At 42.6% G+C, this 16,905-nt stretch overlaps 1 protein-coding gene across 5 annotated transcripts in view; it reads right to left on the minus strand.

Moving 5' to 3' along the window:
* tmem8b (transmembrane protein 8B) overlaps positions 1-16,905 on the minus strand; it is a 47,880-nt gene that overhangs the window by 30,366 nt on the left and 609 nt on the right. For 4 of the 5 annotated variants that reach the window (XM_061815934.1, XM_061815936.1, XM_061815935.1 and 1 more), the window contains 3 exons: positions 13,610-13,777; positions 1,803-1,992; positions 398-605 (listed from right to left, as the gene is read on the minus strand). In XM_061815934.1, coding sequence (XP_061671918.1) covers positions 398-605; positions 1,803-1,885 — 291 coding nt within the window. In that variant the 5' untranslated portion in view covers positions 1,886-1,992; positions 13,610-13,777. Of the gene's footprint in view, positions 1-397; positions 606-1,802; positions 1,993-13,609; positions 15,363-16,905 lie in introns of those variants that run through there. The other variant, XM_061815937.1, reaches the window with a different exon arrangement.

The raw sequence follows: 16,905 nt of genomic DNA on the forward strand, positions 1-16,905 counted from the left end.
TAAAAAAACGCCATTCACCCCTGCTTTGCAGTTTTTCACTTTTCGCAGGTGGGACTGGTACCAATTAACCGTGAAAAACGAGGGATTACTATAGAGTTGATTTTTATAGTAAAACACAATAGGTACTTAATATATACTGGATCTCGTTTGAGAACATTTTTGCTGCAAAAGATCACTTGACACAATATGGCATTTTTTGTGGTCGTTTCATCTGCGACGCTGCAATTTGCCATTTTCCCACATTTAAAAATTCAAATCACAGCAAAATGTGTGACCGTAGGTCAGCCACTAATTAAGAGTATTTGCAGAAACCCGCGTAACAGTTCAGTGGCGTCAAACTGTGTCGCTTTATGCGAGGCTCGCCCAACATTGCGATGTTTGTTGTCATGAATGTTACCTTGACTGAGATCTTGCCTTCATCCTTGGGTAAATGCGCAGCCAGGAACCAGTCCCCGGGGAGCGGGCTGGTCACATTGAGCACCCCCGTGGTTCGATTTGGGAGCATCCAGGTCAGAGTCACCGCAAAGGATCCTGGCACAATCGTATCCCGAGGGAAGTGAGTTTGCAGGGGGTTGATTACCGGGGGAGCGCCGGACCTTACGTACCTGTCGATCACAAGATATTTTGCATTACTACTTCCCTGCTTGGGTTCCTAAAAACTGAGATGTCTCTGACACACAAGGCCACAAAATTAGGTAGACTTGCAAAATGTGAGGATTTCCAATACACAACGTGCTTCACTGTTTACATTGTGTGAGAGAAAACACAACTGAGGATTGCATATTGATGCTGTGACTGTGAGTAAACTAGAGCAATACTTAATTCTTTGTGTCCTTTGTGACGCGGAAGTCTGAAATGTTTCAGGGATTACCTATATAAGGACGAGAAAGACGGACAACGAGCCTTTCTCTTACAACTTCACTGCTGCTCTGGGAAACTACGCTGCTTGGAACACTAACTCCACGGACGCCTGCCACCTTTCGTTTTTGGACCGGCTGGAACTTTCCCCAACTTGGAATACCGGCTGGGACGAACATTTGCTTGTTTGGGAACACTCCTTCAACCTTGGTGACAATTCGCCATTGTGGCTCAACTACTCTGTTCTTGAACACCTATTTTGTGTTAGCTATTTTATCGTGTTTATGTTGCGTTGATGTGTGTGAGATTAAATTGTCAGAAACGCAATACAACTGCCTTGTCGCATGTTGCTGGTTTGAACAAAGGGGACGTTAGTCTAACTTCACACGTAACAAAATGAAACTCTCGCAGGATTTTAAACAATAACAAATGCCAGAAAAAAAACTGTATTTCTACCACTTTAATTTAAGACGATCCAACTGTTACTGATGCCCTTGCCTCCATGTTGCATTTCCAAAAGCAAACTATGAATGTTTCGCCGTCATTAAAAGACAATTTGAAAGCTATTAATGTTTCATTTTTAATGTTGTCAAATCTGTCATTACATTTGTCTTTGCACTGTGTTCCTTCACTGTACTGAATGTGAACCTAACCGTGACAAAGGCACCTCCCAAAACAGGAAACTATTACACCCGTAGTGATTATATATTTATGTGGTTTCACTGTTATAAGAAAACCTTGACCAAAACCATACCTGTGACACCCAAGGGGTAATGCAATGTATCATAAACTATAATAACGAATGAGCGACAACCGTTTTATGGGTCGGAACTTAAGACCACGTATTTGAAATAGTAAATGGTAGTCCCTGCTTTTGCCAGTGAAAAGGTTTTTTCGACTAGCGAAACACCAGTTCCGAAACAAAAAGTACATAATTGACTTACACCGCTACGTTGCGGTTGGGGCACCTGTCACCGAAGGTACCACCTTGTTCCTTGAAGATAATGAGGTTCCATACGGCCATCATGGTGTTGTCAGGCACATTGAAGTGGAACAGTTCCACACTGGCGAAGGAGTTGTAAGCGCTGAGCTTACGAGGCGTTCGGGTGAAGTATTCAGTCACAAAAAGGCAATCTGCCAAGGAAAGAAAACTAAGTGAGAAGATGAAGATGGTGTTCCTTTTGGTCTTTTGTTTTGTTTTTTTTTTTGGGGGGGGAGGGGTGCAATCCTATAGACCACAGGTGTCAAACTCAAGGCTTGGGGGCCAGACCCGGCCCACTGCATGATTCTATGTGGCCCGTGAAGGCAAATTATGAGTATAAACTTCCATAATTTTTGTTAAAATCTGTGCCAAAATATCAAATTTTCATATCATAAATGATAATGTTCGAGATGTTGCAAGCATTACTGTGTACCAAAGCATCAGCAATACTTTGAAAACACATTAACCTTGATTTCTAATTCCAAAACTAGCTCGTAAATTTCCCACGTAAATATGATGAGGCGAAAGATTTTCATGGTTTCACAGTCATAACGGCCCTCTGAGGGAAACCGTAATTACCTTGTGGCCCGCAACAAAAATGAGTTTGACACCCCTGCTATAGACTACGGTTGTCAACTTTAATTCAAAGACTAAATCCATCAGCCAATGCTATGTTGTTTTTATATCAGTATGCTATAGTTACAGTATTTGGGAAAAACTACTACCTCGCAGCTTTCTGTTGCATTGACAAACTTTTTATTTTCAGGACATTAAGGTGACCTGCCGCCTAGTACAGACAAAGACAATAGGTTTAATAAATAAAGAACAATCTGTTATGAAGCCAAACAGTTGTTACTTGAAGGTCATGCAATCAAATTCTGGACAGAGAGGAGACTGCCAGTTTGAAAGAAGTTTGAAAGAAGTCATCTGTGTCGAAGTAGAAAAAAGGTTTGAGGTTTCCTGTTGTCTGCTGATAACAAAAGTCCACACATACCTCCCGCAAAGATTCTCTCAGGCCTAACGAGCTCTTTTGCCACCAAGCCAGTGAAAGACCGGTTGCCATGAGACCATCCTTGACCATCCACGTCAAGCAACAACAACAACACCCCAAATGAGAATGTGAATGTGAGTGCGAATGGTTGTTTGTTTGTTTGTATGTGGCCTGCAATTGGATGGTGACCAGTTCAGGGTCTACCCCGCTTCTCGCCCGAAGAAAGCTGGGATACGCTCCGGCATGCCGGCGACCCTAGTGAGGATAAGCAGTACAGACAATGGATGGATGGAACTTATTCCCCTGGCAAACATTTTGTCTACTTCAAGTAAAATAAAGCTTGAAATAAGTGAACATTTTCTGAAAGCAAGGTGATGGGTCTTATTTAAGATTTTGAGTTTTGGCAGCGTCTGTGTTTATTTTCATTCATCCATTTTCTTAGGCACTTATCCTCACAAGGGTCGCGGGAGTGCTGGAGCCTATCCCGGCTGTCAAACGGGCTGGAGGCGGGGTACACCCTGAACTGGTTGCCATGGAGACAGACATCAGTCGCACTCATAATCACACCTAGGGGGCAATTTAGAGTGACCAATTAATGTTGCATGTTTTTGGGATGTGGGAGGAAACCGGAGTGCCCGGAGAAACCCCACCCAGGCACGTGGAGAACATGCAAACTCCACAAAGGTGGCTCCGGGATTGAACCCGGGACCTTAGAACTGTGAGGCCAACGCTTTACCAGGTGATCCACCGTGGCGCCTGTTCATTTTCAGTTTAATAAAAACGCTAACAGTATCAGGGCACTTTTGTTGCCATAACTACAGTACATGTGCTAAATCCAGTTAAATGCTAGTTTATGACAAATCACCTTATACCAACACTGTTGGCAGACAGAAGTCAGCCAGGTGCAGCAGGTTAGACAAAGAAAAACAATACTTTAATAATATTTGAATAATGATGCAGCATGCATTGCATTGCATGATAATGACTTTGTCTTCGTTTGTTTTTATGTTTAGTTGTTAATACTGTTTATATGATATTTTCCAAGTGTTGTCAGGCTCCTACTCAAATCAAAAACCTTATAAACAACTTTATTGTTCTCGAATAGATAAGTAATAGAATAGACATTGAGACTAGCCAGAATGTTAATATTCCTTTCCTCTGAGATGAAATATGTATATTGCATTCAAAGAGTTAGAAAAGGTGTGTGGCTTTCTGACAATAAAGCAGACTTTTAGCAAGAATGAATGAATGAATCCCAAAATAGATGGAAATAATAATAAATAAAATAAATAGACAATAATAATAATTAGGCTAGACCTATTTTGGGTCATCTAGCAAAATGACTTTTTCAAGCTCTAAAAACTTCAATCAGAGACGTGTACTTTCCAAAATGAGGTCATAGCTCAGCCCACCCAAAGTACCCGACTGAGGCTCGCCACCTGGTATTGCAGTAGACGTATTTCACTTTATTGAAGTGTGAAATGATCCCAAACTTTTATTCACAAGTCTGCAGCAACATTGATCCATGTATAAAAATGATCATTGCAACATTTTGAGGAAGAGATTTAACTTGACTTTTTTTTTTCATTTTTATCATTGAATTACTCGAGTTTTTCAATTTATCACTTTCACCCCTATCTACAAACTCCCACACGCTTTTTGGACATTGGCACTTTTCATGCCGGCCTTCACCACTTATTTCATTTTCAAACAGCTTTGCAGGTCATATCAAATATTATTTTTACTTTATGGTGCGGGCCGCGATGAAACATATGGCGAGCCACCAATTGCCCCCGGGGTGTAGTTTTGACACTGCTGCTCTAGCTTTCTTTTTTTTTTTTTTTAAAGCAGCTGCGTGCACGTGTGCTCACCGGCGTCCTGCTTAATGTCAAATCCTTGGATTACATCCAGCCAAGGCTCTGCATATAAAAGCAGCAGATCAAGCGACAGGTGTAATCTGTCACATTACCCGCACGAGCCAGGCTGCCACTGAGCTCAGCCAGCAGGTGGGCAAGAACCCAGAAAAAATTAAATAAAAAAATAAAAAAATGAAAACACACATTTAATTGCTCTGCGCTGCATCTCCTATGAACGTTTAGAGAAGGATCCTAAAATGTCTGCCGTTGGCCTCCAGTGGAACGTCGAGTGAAGAAAATCAAAGCGCACACTCAACAGCCTGTTCTGATATGTACTCATAAAGGAGAAAAATAATCATATCTACACATACATACATACATACAGTCGCTCTCTCAGAAATAACCTTGAACGCTTCAGTTGAGGAATTCTAAACTTTGATCCTGTACAAAGCTCCTGTTATTGTGCTCTTTTGCTCTGTCGCGCCACCTCATACAAGAGCTTCCCATACATCAAACTGCCTCTTCGACTTGAAGACGCAGCAACCAAATGAAAATGCCGTACGCGCATTCAGTCTACGCGCTCAGATTTGAGGTGGAGGAGAGCTCTGAACCATCCATCCATCTTTCTATTGGTTATCCTCACTAGGGACACAGGCATGCTGGAGCCTGTCCTAGCCGTTTTCGGGCTAGAACTGGTCGGCAATCAATCGCAGGGCAGATCCAAACAAATAACCATACGCACTCACATTCACACAACTTAGAGGAGAGAACATGCAAATTCCACACAGACGGGGCTGCGATTTGAACCCCAGTCCTAAGACCTGTGAGGCAGATATGGTAACTAGTACCCACCATTCCACCCCTCTGAACCATATCTTGGTCAATGAAATCAAAATGGACATCAAACACCTCAAAGGCCGGAGATCGAAGGGATTTTTCACAGCCAAGCAAAGAAAGCTAATGATAATCAAAATGTGTTTTTTAATATCAAAATTGTTAGAATGTTAGAATTTTTGGTGACACGGTGCCTCAGCTGGTAACGCGTCGCCCTCACAGTTCTGACAACCCAGGTTTGATCCCAGACCCGCCTGTGTGGAATTTGCATGTTCTCCCCGTGCCTGCGGGGATTTTCTCCGGGCACTCCGGTTTCCTCCCACACCCCAAAAACATGCAACATTAATTGGACACTCTAATTGTGATTGTGAGTGCGGCTGTTTGTCTCAATGTGCCCTGCGATTGGCTGGCAAACCAGTTCGGGGTGTACCCCGCCTCCTGCCCGTTGACAGCTGGGATAGGCTCCAGCACTCCCGTGACCCTTGTGAGGATAAGGGGCTAAGAAAATGGATGGATGGATGAAAATAAACAGACACTGGAAAAACTCCAAATTTTAAATAAGACTCATCACCTTGCTTTTAGGAAATGTTCACTCTGTTCACACCCTCCTGAGGATAAGCGGCAGAGAAAATGGATGGATGGTTGTTGGAATTTTTAGATCAATTAGTGTGACGAGTGGTTAGCACATGTATCTCATAGTTCTGTGGTTTAGGGTTCGACGCTGGGCTGTGGCCTTGCTGTGGAGAGTTTTCTCTCTGTGTCTTTCTCCCACAGTCTACAAACACACATGATAGGTTAAGTGAGGACTCGAAATTGTCCATAACTTAAATGTGAATGATTATTTGTCTATATTTGCCTTGGGCTCGGCTAGCGACAGGCTCAGGGTGTACCCCGCCGTTCGCCGAACTCAGCCAGGATAAGCCTGATTGGTTAGCGTAGTCGAAAATGGACGGATGGACGGCTCACACACATACGATAAATCACAGATTCCTGTCCAATGCAATACGGTACATGGAATGATGACGATGAAGAACATCATCAATACGGCGCTGCATCGTGAAGAGACTTTAGTGGGAGTTTGTACAAAAAGTGAAAGGCTGAATTACATCACTACTTCATGACTTCATTAGGTTTGTCACCACCACCCAAATAATAAATGTTGCACCTCTTTCATATGAACAGTCCAAGTTCTGCCCTTTCTTTACACAAACATTTGAAGAAAATTAAAAAAAAAAAAAAAAAATTCCTTAACTTCACTCAGGCAATCGTGCTATTTTTGTTGTTGTATTTCCAATATGAGACAGCAGAAACTGGAGAGGACGACGAGTTGGCCGACTGTCACTGCATTATTGAAAAGCAACAATACATACGCAAATAGAAACCATTAACATGAGTCACTTAACACAGAAGTAATATTTCTCCTTTGACAAATGCGTATATAGTGCCACACAAATACGGGTACATCATTTGTGCAAAAAATGTCTTTTCTTCATATACAGTAATGCCTGGTCGTCTCTGCACTTGAGTAAACACGGAAGTAACAATCCTTCTTCGATCAAGTGGTGAACAACAACGTGTCGAGCTACACACATTTGAAATGGTTTGTACAAAGAAACGTGATATTTCAAATATTTGACCCTTGTCAAACTCAAGGCCCAGGGGTCAAATCCAGCCCAGCACCTCATTTTATGTGGTCTGCGAAAAAAAATCATATGCATCAACTTCCATGTCTTAAAATTGAAGTAAAATGGTAGTAAAATCTGTACCAAAATTCTCCACTGTCATATTTAACAAAGTTCAGATATTACCAGCATTTATTTTTTTACTGACCTCCTTTTTACAGTAATTTGATGGGTGAGGGGGAATTTTTTTTTTTTTTTTTTTTTTTTTTTTAAATTGGATTTACCATAATTCCCAGCCTACAGAGCGCACCTATATATTATTATATTATAGGTTTCACCCAGTACATTTCTAAAGGAAATCCCATTTGGTACATACATACGCCGCAGGTGTCTAAAAGCTGTAAATGCCCACATTGAAACACGAGGTACTGTATTTACAAAGAAAGACGAGACACAAAGAGTTTAACGCTAGCGCCGCCACGCTAATGCTAATGCTAGCACCGCCATGCTAACGCCACGCTAACACTAGCAACAGGCTAGCACTAGCTTGGCGCTAACAGAGCTGGTTAAACATAAAAAAAACATGTCGGTAAAATCACAGAGACACGGCAGTAACACGCCAGCGCAGCGCTAACAGGGCTAGACTGGTAAAATCACTTCCTCGGCACATATATTCCACTGTTTTCACTCTTACATTTTCCACTTGAGTGCCCCCTTGTGGCCGTTAAAAAAAATGCACAAATTACCGGCATCGCCGCATAAACCGCAGGGTTGGAAGCGTGTGAAAAAAGTTGCGTTTTATAGGACGGAAATTAAAAGAATATTTTTTGTATTTCATGAGGCCCAATGGCCATTCAATGCGAATCAATAGAAAAACGTCAACACTACTTCATCTAGAAGTTCCGTCATAAAACGAGACAAACAAATCAATTTTACTCATCATTAACTGTCTACGATTTACCCTCCTCATTCAAATTTATATATACACGTTAAACTTGCAAGCTTTCATTTACATATTTAATTTACTTCTGTCCTTTTCAAGGAGCAGTGGGGCGGCACCCCACCCCCATCCCATCCAGCCTCCACTGAACGGTGGGGAGTATGAAACAATAACGTGGCTTCACAGTCACAACGACCCACCAATAATGTGGCCCGTGACAAGAATGAGTTTGACACCCCTGAAATATTTACCAGCTACTTTCTGCAATTGATTACGTGCACACCCTGCTCTACTATTTAAGGACATTTCACATCTAGGCTCAATACTTTCATAACACCTTAATATTTGTGACGACAGTTCATACTTTTTTTTTTTCAGTCAGCATGTTTATCTGCTGGTTGACAAGTCTGCCTCACAGTCAAGATTTCATGAATCTAAATTCATACAGAGCTCGTTTGCATTCAATTAACTTCCCATATTATAATGAGACTACTATCCCACCACCACCACCTCAAAAGCACATTTTTTTTTCTATCTGAATAAAGACATTTCCAACACACCCCCACCCTTTCCGTGACTGACACCTTGACTAATTCCAATGTTTTGTCAGAGCCCTGAAGGTAACACAGCGATCACAGACTTTGTTCCGCTGCGTTTCACTGGCGCATTCGCACCGCGGTTTTGCGCCACACGTGTCCCGGATCAATGCACCTATGTTTTGGACTCCGTGTTTCTCCCTGCCAGCCGGTCACCGTCCCGCTGAGTCCCGAGTCCCGCGTCTGCCACACCTTTTCAACCATCTCACCTCGCCAGCCCACCCTTTGCTTCTCCACCTCCTGTTTGGCCACCTGTTCCTTGTTGTCTCATTTGTTGTTCTGTTTGGTTGATGGAAGTAGAATTTAGAGGCCCTCCCCACTAGGTACAGAATTTTTGGGGGGTAATTGTGCTTGTATTTTAATCCATAAGAAATGATGTCCAGTAGGATATATTATGGATTTTTTTTTAATCGGGCTTTCCTACCCTTAAAAAAAAAAGTAGTAGAAAAACCTCTCTGTATGATGACTTCTACATAATAATTAGACACGCTTACAACCCCAAAGTATTCCTTTAGGAATCTTACAATAGATTTTTTTAACATGCATTCCAATACATAAGTGGATGAGAGTGCATTTAAATGAGAATGGATTTGTGATAAGCAACACATCCAACACATCCATCAAAGCATTTTCTCGAGAGCTTGTCCTCATTAGGGTGAGCTGGAACCTATCCCATGTGACCCTTGGTGAGAAGAAGGGACTACCCCGGAACGGTCGCCAGCCAATTGCGGCGCGCATACAGACAACCAGCAAATAAGAATTCGCAACTGTGGGCAATTTAGACTTCATTGAATCCTACATGCATGTTATTCAATTATATTTTTTAACACTTCTGTGGTAACATGTCACTCTGTCTGTGAAAGTATTTTTTTAAGACAGTGCAGGTGTACCTAAAATAGAGGCCATGGAGTGCTAGTGCTACATTATTAAAGATTATTATTATTATTAAAGATTTACATCTTCGGTTGTAGTGGTACACACGCTTGACTTTGGTGCAAGCAACATGGGATCAATTCCCACTCAGTGATGACCGGCGAACAGTTCAGGCTGTCGGCTGCCTTTCGCCCAATGTTAGCTGGGATTGGCTCCGGCAAACCTTGTGAGGATAGGCGCCTTGGACGCTGATGGATGTCTTTGGGTCGCCGATTGATTTGACTTTTATATCTTTAGCATCATTTTGGTCAGTCATCTGTAAAATGTATCCATGTAGGGCAGTGGTTATCAAACTTTTAACACCAAGTACCACCTAAAACAAATTCTTAGCACTTTAAGTACTTTTATAATGATCAACATAAGCATACAGTTGTGCAGCAGTAAAGGTTTGCTATCAAAAGAACATTATGTATTTTTGATACGTACACAACCGTATTACATTGTCAGCCACAGTCATCCACAGTTTGAGCAGTAACAGCATTTAAAAAAAAATAAAAACAACATGCAAACGTTTTCATGTCAAATGTTTGTTTCGATACTTTCACATACCACTAGATACAACCCCCATACGACTAAAAAGCAGTAGCCTTTACTACAACCACACTTTGAGAAAGACCAATTTAAAGGGAAGAATTTAATTGCCCCTCTCGTTGCAAAGATTTGCATGAGTTGGAAGAATATTTACTGCGGTAACAAGTACTCTGTATACTGCATTATTTATGTGTAAATAATTTGGCCCAAACAATACGAACACACACGCACGCAAACACTTTCAACACTCACAACCCAAATGAACATTGCTGAGCTCCCTTTTTCTGGCTACCTCACATCCCAAACACTAAAAGAAAGTGCAAAGGTCTTTTATCTTTTTGTTTTGTGTTGTTGTAACTAGAGTTCCTCCAAGTAAAGCAGCAAAAAAAAAAAAAAAAAAAACAAGAACACTGAGAGGACACAAAAGGTATGCGCACTATCAGAGCTGATGTCTTTGTTTCATGCTCGGGGTTCACATAAACACCTTCTGTTGAGTCTGGAGGGCTTGAAAATAAATCGTTGACTTGTTTTATTGTGACAATCTGATACGAGCAACTCACTGTTAACGTCGCCCGGGCTGTATTAGTCATAACTTGGATATACAGTAGTACTATAAAAGCAACACACACAAAAAGGAGTCCATTCGGGACAAAGAGAGACAACGAACGCGTGTCATGTGTCATACAGGCATAACGACCCATGCAGCACGCAGTCGAGGGGGCTGCTCATCGGGTCCGTTTCAGCACCGGGAGCAAATGAACAGCTCCACGACAGACCCCCACGCACAGATCCACATGCAAGTCCACGCGAAGAAGCGGCGCACTCACCCGCGGGAACGCAGAGAAACGTGGAAACGATGAAGAGCAGCATCGTCCTCGCGGGGCAGCGGTCCACCCTCCACATGGTTCCGAGTGTTCCTTGCCGTGGGCTCGAGCCGCGGTGCAGCTCTCGCTGTTGCCGCTTTACATTTTTACAGCCACCCCCCCCCCCCCCACCACCACCACACACACACACACACACACACACACACACACACACACACACCACACACACACACACACACACACACACACCCCAACCACCCTTCGCCACCCCCCTCCCTCTCTTTCTCTCATCGACCAGCTGTTTGCGCATGACGTCATTCAGACAGCGGCCGCACGCCGCCTGTTGGTTGGCTTTGATTGGCCGCGGCTCGGTCGTGGGCCACTTTCGTATTGGACCTCGGATGGTGTCACTCCATGGACGGGGGCGGGGGCGGGGGCGCGGACACACATTGCAGCAAGCGGGGCGCGACATGCACGCGCACGCACACTACGGACAGCTATAGCTTTTCTATCAACTATTCTGTGGTGGGAAGTAACTAAGTAGCTATCTATCTATTCATCCATTTTCTTCGCCGATTATCCTCAGAAGGGTCGCAGGGAGTGGTGGAGACTAACCCAGCTGTCAACGGGCAGGAGGCGGGGTGCACCCTGAACTAGTTGCCACTCAATCGAAGGGCACATGGAGACAAACAGCCGCTGTCGCAATCACACCAAGGTGTCCAATTAATGTTGCATGTCTTTAGAATTTGGGAGGAAACCGGAGTGCCCGGAGAAAACTCACACAGGTACGGGGAGAACATACAGACTCCACACAGGCGGGGCCGGGATTGAACCCGGGACCTCAGAACTGTGAGGCCAGCTCTTTCCAGCTGAGACACCGTGCCGCCCCAAAGTAGCTACAAATAGCCAAAATAAGAAAAAATAAACCGAAGCTTACTTACAAATTACTGAAATTACTGATTATATTTGTGTTGTAAGGACCCCCATAAAAATGCGATGAGGCCTCAAAATGTGCTCAATACACAAAATAAAGATTACATAACAGAAGCTATTCTTTAATTAGTTTTACATACGCGAGTAGTCTTTTGGCAAGTATGCGTGTAACGCTTTCCTATTAAGTATCTGTCATCTTATGTGTAATCAATGTAATGCACTTTCAAATTCTCCCAATTTATTTATTCATTGGGTCACTTTCAGATCAAAGAGCAAGATTAGAAGAAACCTTTCACGACAGCAATATGTACTGCATCCAGGTCGTATTCGTGGTGGTTCACTGAACCTGAAAACTGTGAGCCGTACGTGCTAAAAACCCTCCACCATTTGGAGAAACTGTACACAACTTTCATTGGACAGTGATGCTTTCCGACTGTGATGACAGCGACACGGTGACGCAATGAGATGAATCATAGGCTTTATACCGGTTAGGATAATTGTTGAGCAGTTGAAAAAAAATAATAATACTGACAGGAGGAAACTGAAACCACTCACAATTTCAACAACACTGATTCACATTTCGACAAGTGACATCATGTAGTTTATAACGGATCACATTACACTACTGCATTTTGTGCAAGTGATCTGGCTAGTAGTGAGAGTACACAATACTATTTTTTCGTTGGCTAGTTATGCGCATATGTTGGATCAATGATGACACCATTGTGATGACAGAGAGAGATCATAATCAGAGGCTTTCTCGTGGTTAGGTAAGGTATTGATTGTTCAGACAGTTGAAACCACAACATATTGTTGACAGGAAGCTGAAGTCACTCACACAACACTGACTCATATTTTGACCAGTGACATCAAATTCATTTTCTAACATATCACGTTACACTGTGGAGGTTTACCTTATGTTCTGGGTGGCGAGTATAGTATTAAATCATTATGTATGCAAGAATACTCTGCGGTTGGCTGTATGGCGAACAGTCATGGGAGTACCTGTACACCACCTGTCATACCAAATCAGTTGGGATATGTTCTATAAACATAGGTAATAGCTAATAAACAAACTCTACAGGAAATTGATTAATTGATATATGCATTGATGGCTGGATGGATGCAAGCAAAGTATAAATACTTGGCAGGTAATTAATCTATCATTGAGAGTTTTATGTGTGATAAATTGTTTCTTGATTAAATGAGTCTCAAAGTATCCATCCATTTTCCAAGTCGCTTATCCATACAAGGGTGGTAAGAGTGCTAACTCCCACGCCAGCTAATTTCAGGCAAAAGTCTAACTACTCCCTGAATTGGTCACCAGTCAGTTGTAGGGCAGATATCAACACCATCACTGAGCGGGACTATAACCCCAGGCTACCCGCACCAAAGTCAAACGTGTGTACCACTACACCATCAGTGACTAAAGTCTCAAAGCAATTGAGCCAAAATTCAGTGCACCACTTCTCAACTCAACAAGTGCCCATTTAATACCAAAAAAAAAAAAAAAAAAAATTACATCAGCTATGGGAAAGTGAACTCGATTCACACTGTTGAACAACTCCTAGGGGAAGCATTTTTCTTCTCAATAGGACATCGGCAACAATGTGGGAATATTCATAGAGAGAGAAAAAAAAATCCTTCTCAATTCAATCAATGAATAAATCTTAATTGTCCCAACTGTTGATCAGGAATATGCACAATACCGTGGCATTTGCAGCTACAGTGGTCTTCTGTGGTTGTTGGATCAATTATACCAGCATGTTGTTGCTACTGCCGGCTTGCCACAGCAGGTTAGTCGCATGACTTGTTTGGCGCAGTTTATACAAGAGGTGCCCGAAAGGCAAGCAGCAGGCCGATTCCATCGACAGCATCTAACGGAAAAAAGGAAATGTTCATAAAAGATTGTAAATGACGAGAGGTCTCAAGCCGGGTACATATATTAACATCTTCAGCGATTTTTTTAAAATTTGCGAGACCCCAAATGACAAAAGAAAAAAAAACAAAGCGTGTGCTCACTGTTTTTATAGTGTGGTGCCCTCAAGATACTCAACATAGAGTGAAGAAAATAAGTATTTGAACACCCTACTATATTGCAAGTTCTCCCACTCAGAAATTATGGGGGGGTCTGAAATTTTCATTGGAGGTGCATGTCCACTGTGAGAGAGATAATCTAAAAAGAAAAATACAGAAATCGCAATGTATGATTTTTTTTTAATGATTTATTTGTGTGATACAGCTGCAAATAAGTATTTGCACACCTGAGAAAACCAATGTTAATATTTGTTACAGTAGCCTTTGTTTGCAATTACAGAGGTCAAATGTTTCCTGTAGTTGTTCACCAGGTTTGCACACACTGCAGGAGGGATTTTGGCCCACTCCTCCACACAGATCTTCTCTAGATCAGACAGGTTTCTGGACTGTCGCTGAGAAACACGGAGTTTCAGCTCCCTCCAAAGATTTTCTATTACGTTTAGGTCTGTAGGCTGCCTAGGTCAAGCCAGAACCTTGATATGCTTCTTACGGAGCCACTCCTTGGTTTTCCTGGCTGTGTGCTTCGGGTCATTGTCATGTTGAAAGACCCAGCCATGACCCATCTTCAATGCTCTGACTGAGGGAAAGAGGTTGTACCTCTCCATCATTTCCAAGCGGGAGAACTTGCAATATAGCAGGTTGTTCAAATACTTATTTTCTTCACTGTAGCACACCACAGCACTGGGGGTCGTGGGGGGTATTTCCACTGATAAACCCTAATCTCCAACAAATGACAGTCAGGTTTCATACCAAATGTTGGTGGCTCAGCAAAACTCGGTTAACCACACACAAGGATCTGAAATCATAAATATTGGGCTGGACATTTACAGTACATGGCCACAATAATTTTTCAGTGGTCAATAAAGGAAAGGGGGAGGCGGGTTTAATCACAACAAATCCCACACCACAGGATACTCAAGCAGTCAGGCGAGTCATTGCCGATCATCGTCCCAGTAAAGTGAAAATGTCTTCTAAATTTCACACACCAGAAAGAAGTTTTAAACAACACAGTCCAGTTTGAATGATTTGGGGAATATTGACATACATGAAATGAGGCTTCAAAATAGTGAAAAATCAAGACAGTTGGGTCTTTTCTCGACCCCTATGGTCGTGTCCAATTGACCGTTGAATGTGCTGAAATCCCACTTTAGCGCAACTGTCAATCAAATACCACCACTACCAGTAGGAAATGGATGTTACTTTGTCTTGCATCTCTCTTATGGCTACACACAAGTACAATTCCGTTTCCACTGGCTAGTAGATATCCCACCGGGTCATTGGCGTGGTAATGAGGTGCTCTAAAGTGCCCTCACCAGCCCAAAGCCCAAGTCGAAATGCTGGCTATCAAGTCAGGCTTTGTTTTTACTTACTTTATAACATGGGACATTAATGGTCACAGAGCTCCATTTTAGTCACATTACCCCCCCCCCCAGCCCCCCCAAAAAAAAAAAAAAAAAAATCAGAAAAAGAGTAAAATGAAAAACTCTTCAGGTTGTATCTTCACAACTGAGTACTAAATAGTTTTTAGTATTTTTAAATGTTTGCAGCAATTCTTTTCAAATGTGTAGAATGGATTTTGAAACAAAGTTCTGAATTTGCTTGTTCAAATGAAAGGGGCTTTCTAGGCATACCATTCAAAATCAGATCGGAAGTTACCAGAAGATGGAAAAAAATGTTAGAATTTAACATCATTGTACGAGTGTTCAATTTGGGTTTAAAACTTCCATCCATTATCTGAGGCACTTTTCCTCGCAATGGACACGGGAGTGCTGGAGCCTATCCAAACTATCTTCGGGCATGAGGCGAGGTACAAGCAGAACTGGTTGCTAGGCAGTTGCAGGGCACATACTGTAGAAACAAACATTTGCAACCCACGATCCCACACCAGAGTCCCCAATTAATGCATTTTTTGGCATGTGGGAGGAAACCGGAGCGGCCGGCAAAAACCCACGCAGGCACGAGAGAAAATGGAGACGCCACACAGGCGAGGCTGGGATTGGAACCCCGGTCCTCAGAATTGTGAGGCAGACACTTTAATTGTTCCACCTTTCCATGAGGTTTTTATATTATAAAGTGGCAAATAATGAGAATCTAGTAAGTTCAGAGCTGACAATGTGGGATGGGGGGTGGGGGGCACAAGCAAAAGTAACGGACAACAATCAAGCGCTCTCCAAGAAGTGGACACTGACTCAGACTTGCAGTCAGAATTATTTTTAGGATGCTGCTGCTGGGTGACTTCAATATGAGTCATAATTGTCCTGACTAGATTCTGTCAGGGAGCAAACAAGCCGGTGAACCGGGGGCATCTATTAAACATGACACCGCACACTTAGCACGCAAATATGAGCACATTTCTTGGCTAAGGATGAAAGATGCTGCTCTCGCCACCTCTCCAGTGATTAAAACTTTGTGGAGGGATGAAGTAATGGCCAAAGAAGGGGCTGGAAGAATTTGGGTAGGATTTGCATTAGGAATTGGTCAATTGTGATGGTTTGTGATCGCTCTTCTGTCTGCAAGTTTTAGAACTAGCCTGCTTATGAAAAAAAATATCCATCTGACATTTTCTTAGCCGCTTATCCTCACAAGGGGCACGGGAGTGCTGGAGCCTATCCCAGCTGTCATCCAGCAGGACGCGGAGTACATCCTGAACTAGTTGCCAGCTATTCGCTGGGGACATGGAGACAGACAGCAGTCTGTCGCACTCACAATCACACCTTGGGGCAATTTAGAGTATCTAATTCATGCATGTCTTAGGGATGTTGGAGAAAAGCGGAGTGCCAGTAGAAAAACCATGCAGGGACGAGGAGAACATGCAAACGCCACACAGGCGGGGCCATGATTCAAACCACTGTCCTCAGAACTACGAAGCCAACGCTTACCAATTGCCCTGTTGTGCTCGGGAAAAAATAAGACTTTTCTTTCTTGCAAATTAGAGAACTTTTGCTATTTCCATAAATTTGAAACTTTT

This window comes from Syngnathoides biaculeatus, chromosome 4 (assembly GCF_019802595.1).
Source record: "Syngnathoides biaculeatus isolate LvHL_M chromosome 4, ASM1980259v1, whole genome shotgun sequence".
Taxonomy (NCBI): Eukaryota; Metazoa; Chordata; class Actinopteri; order Syngnathiformes; family Syngnathidae; genus Syngnathoides; species Syngnathoides biaculeatus.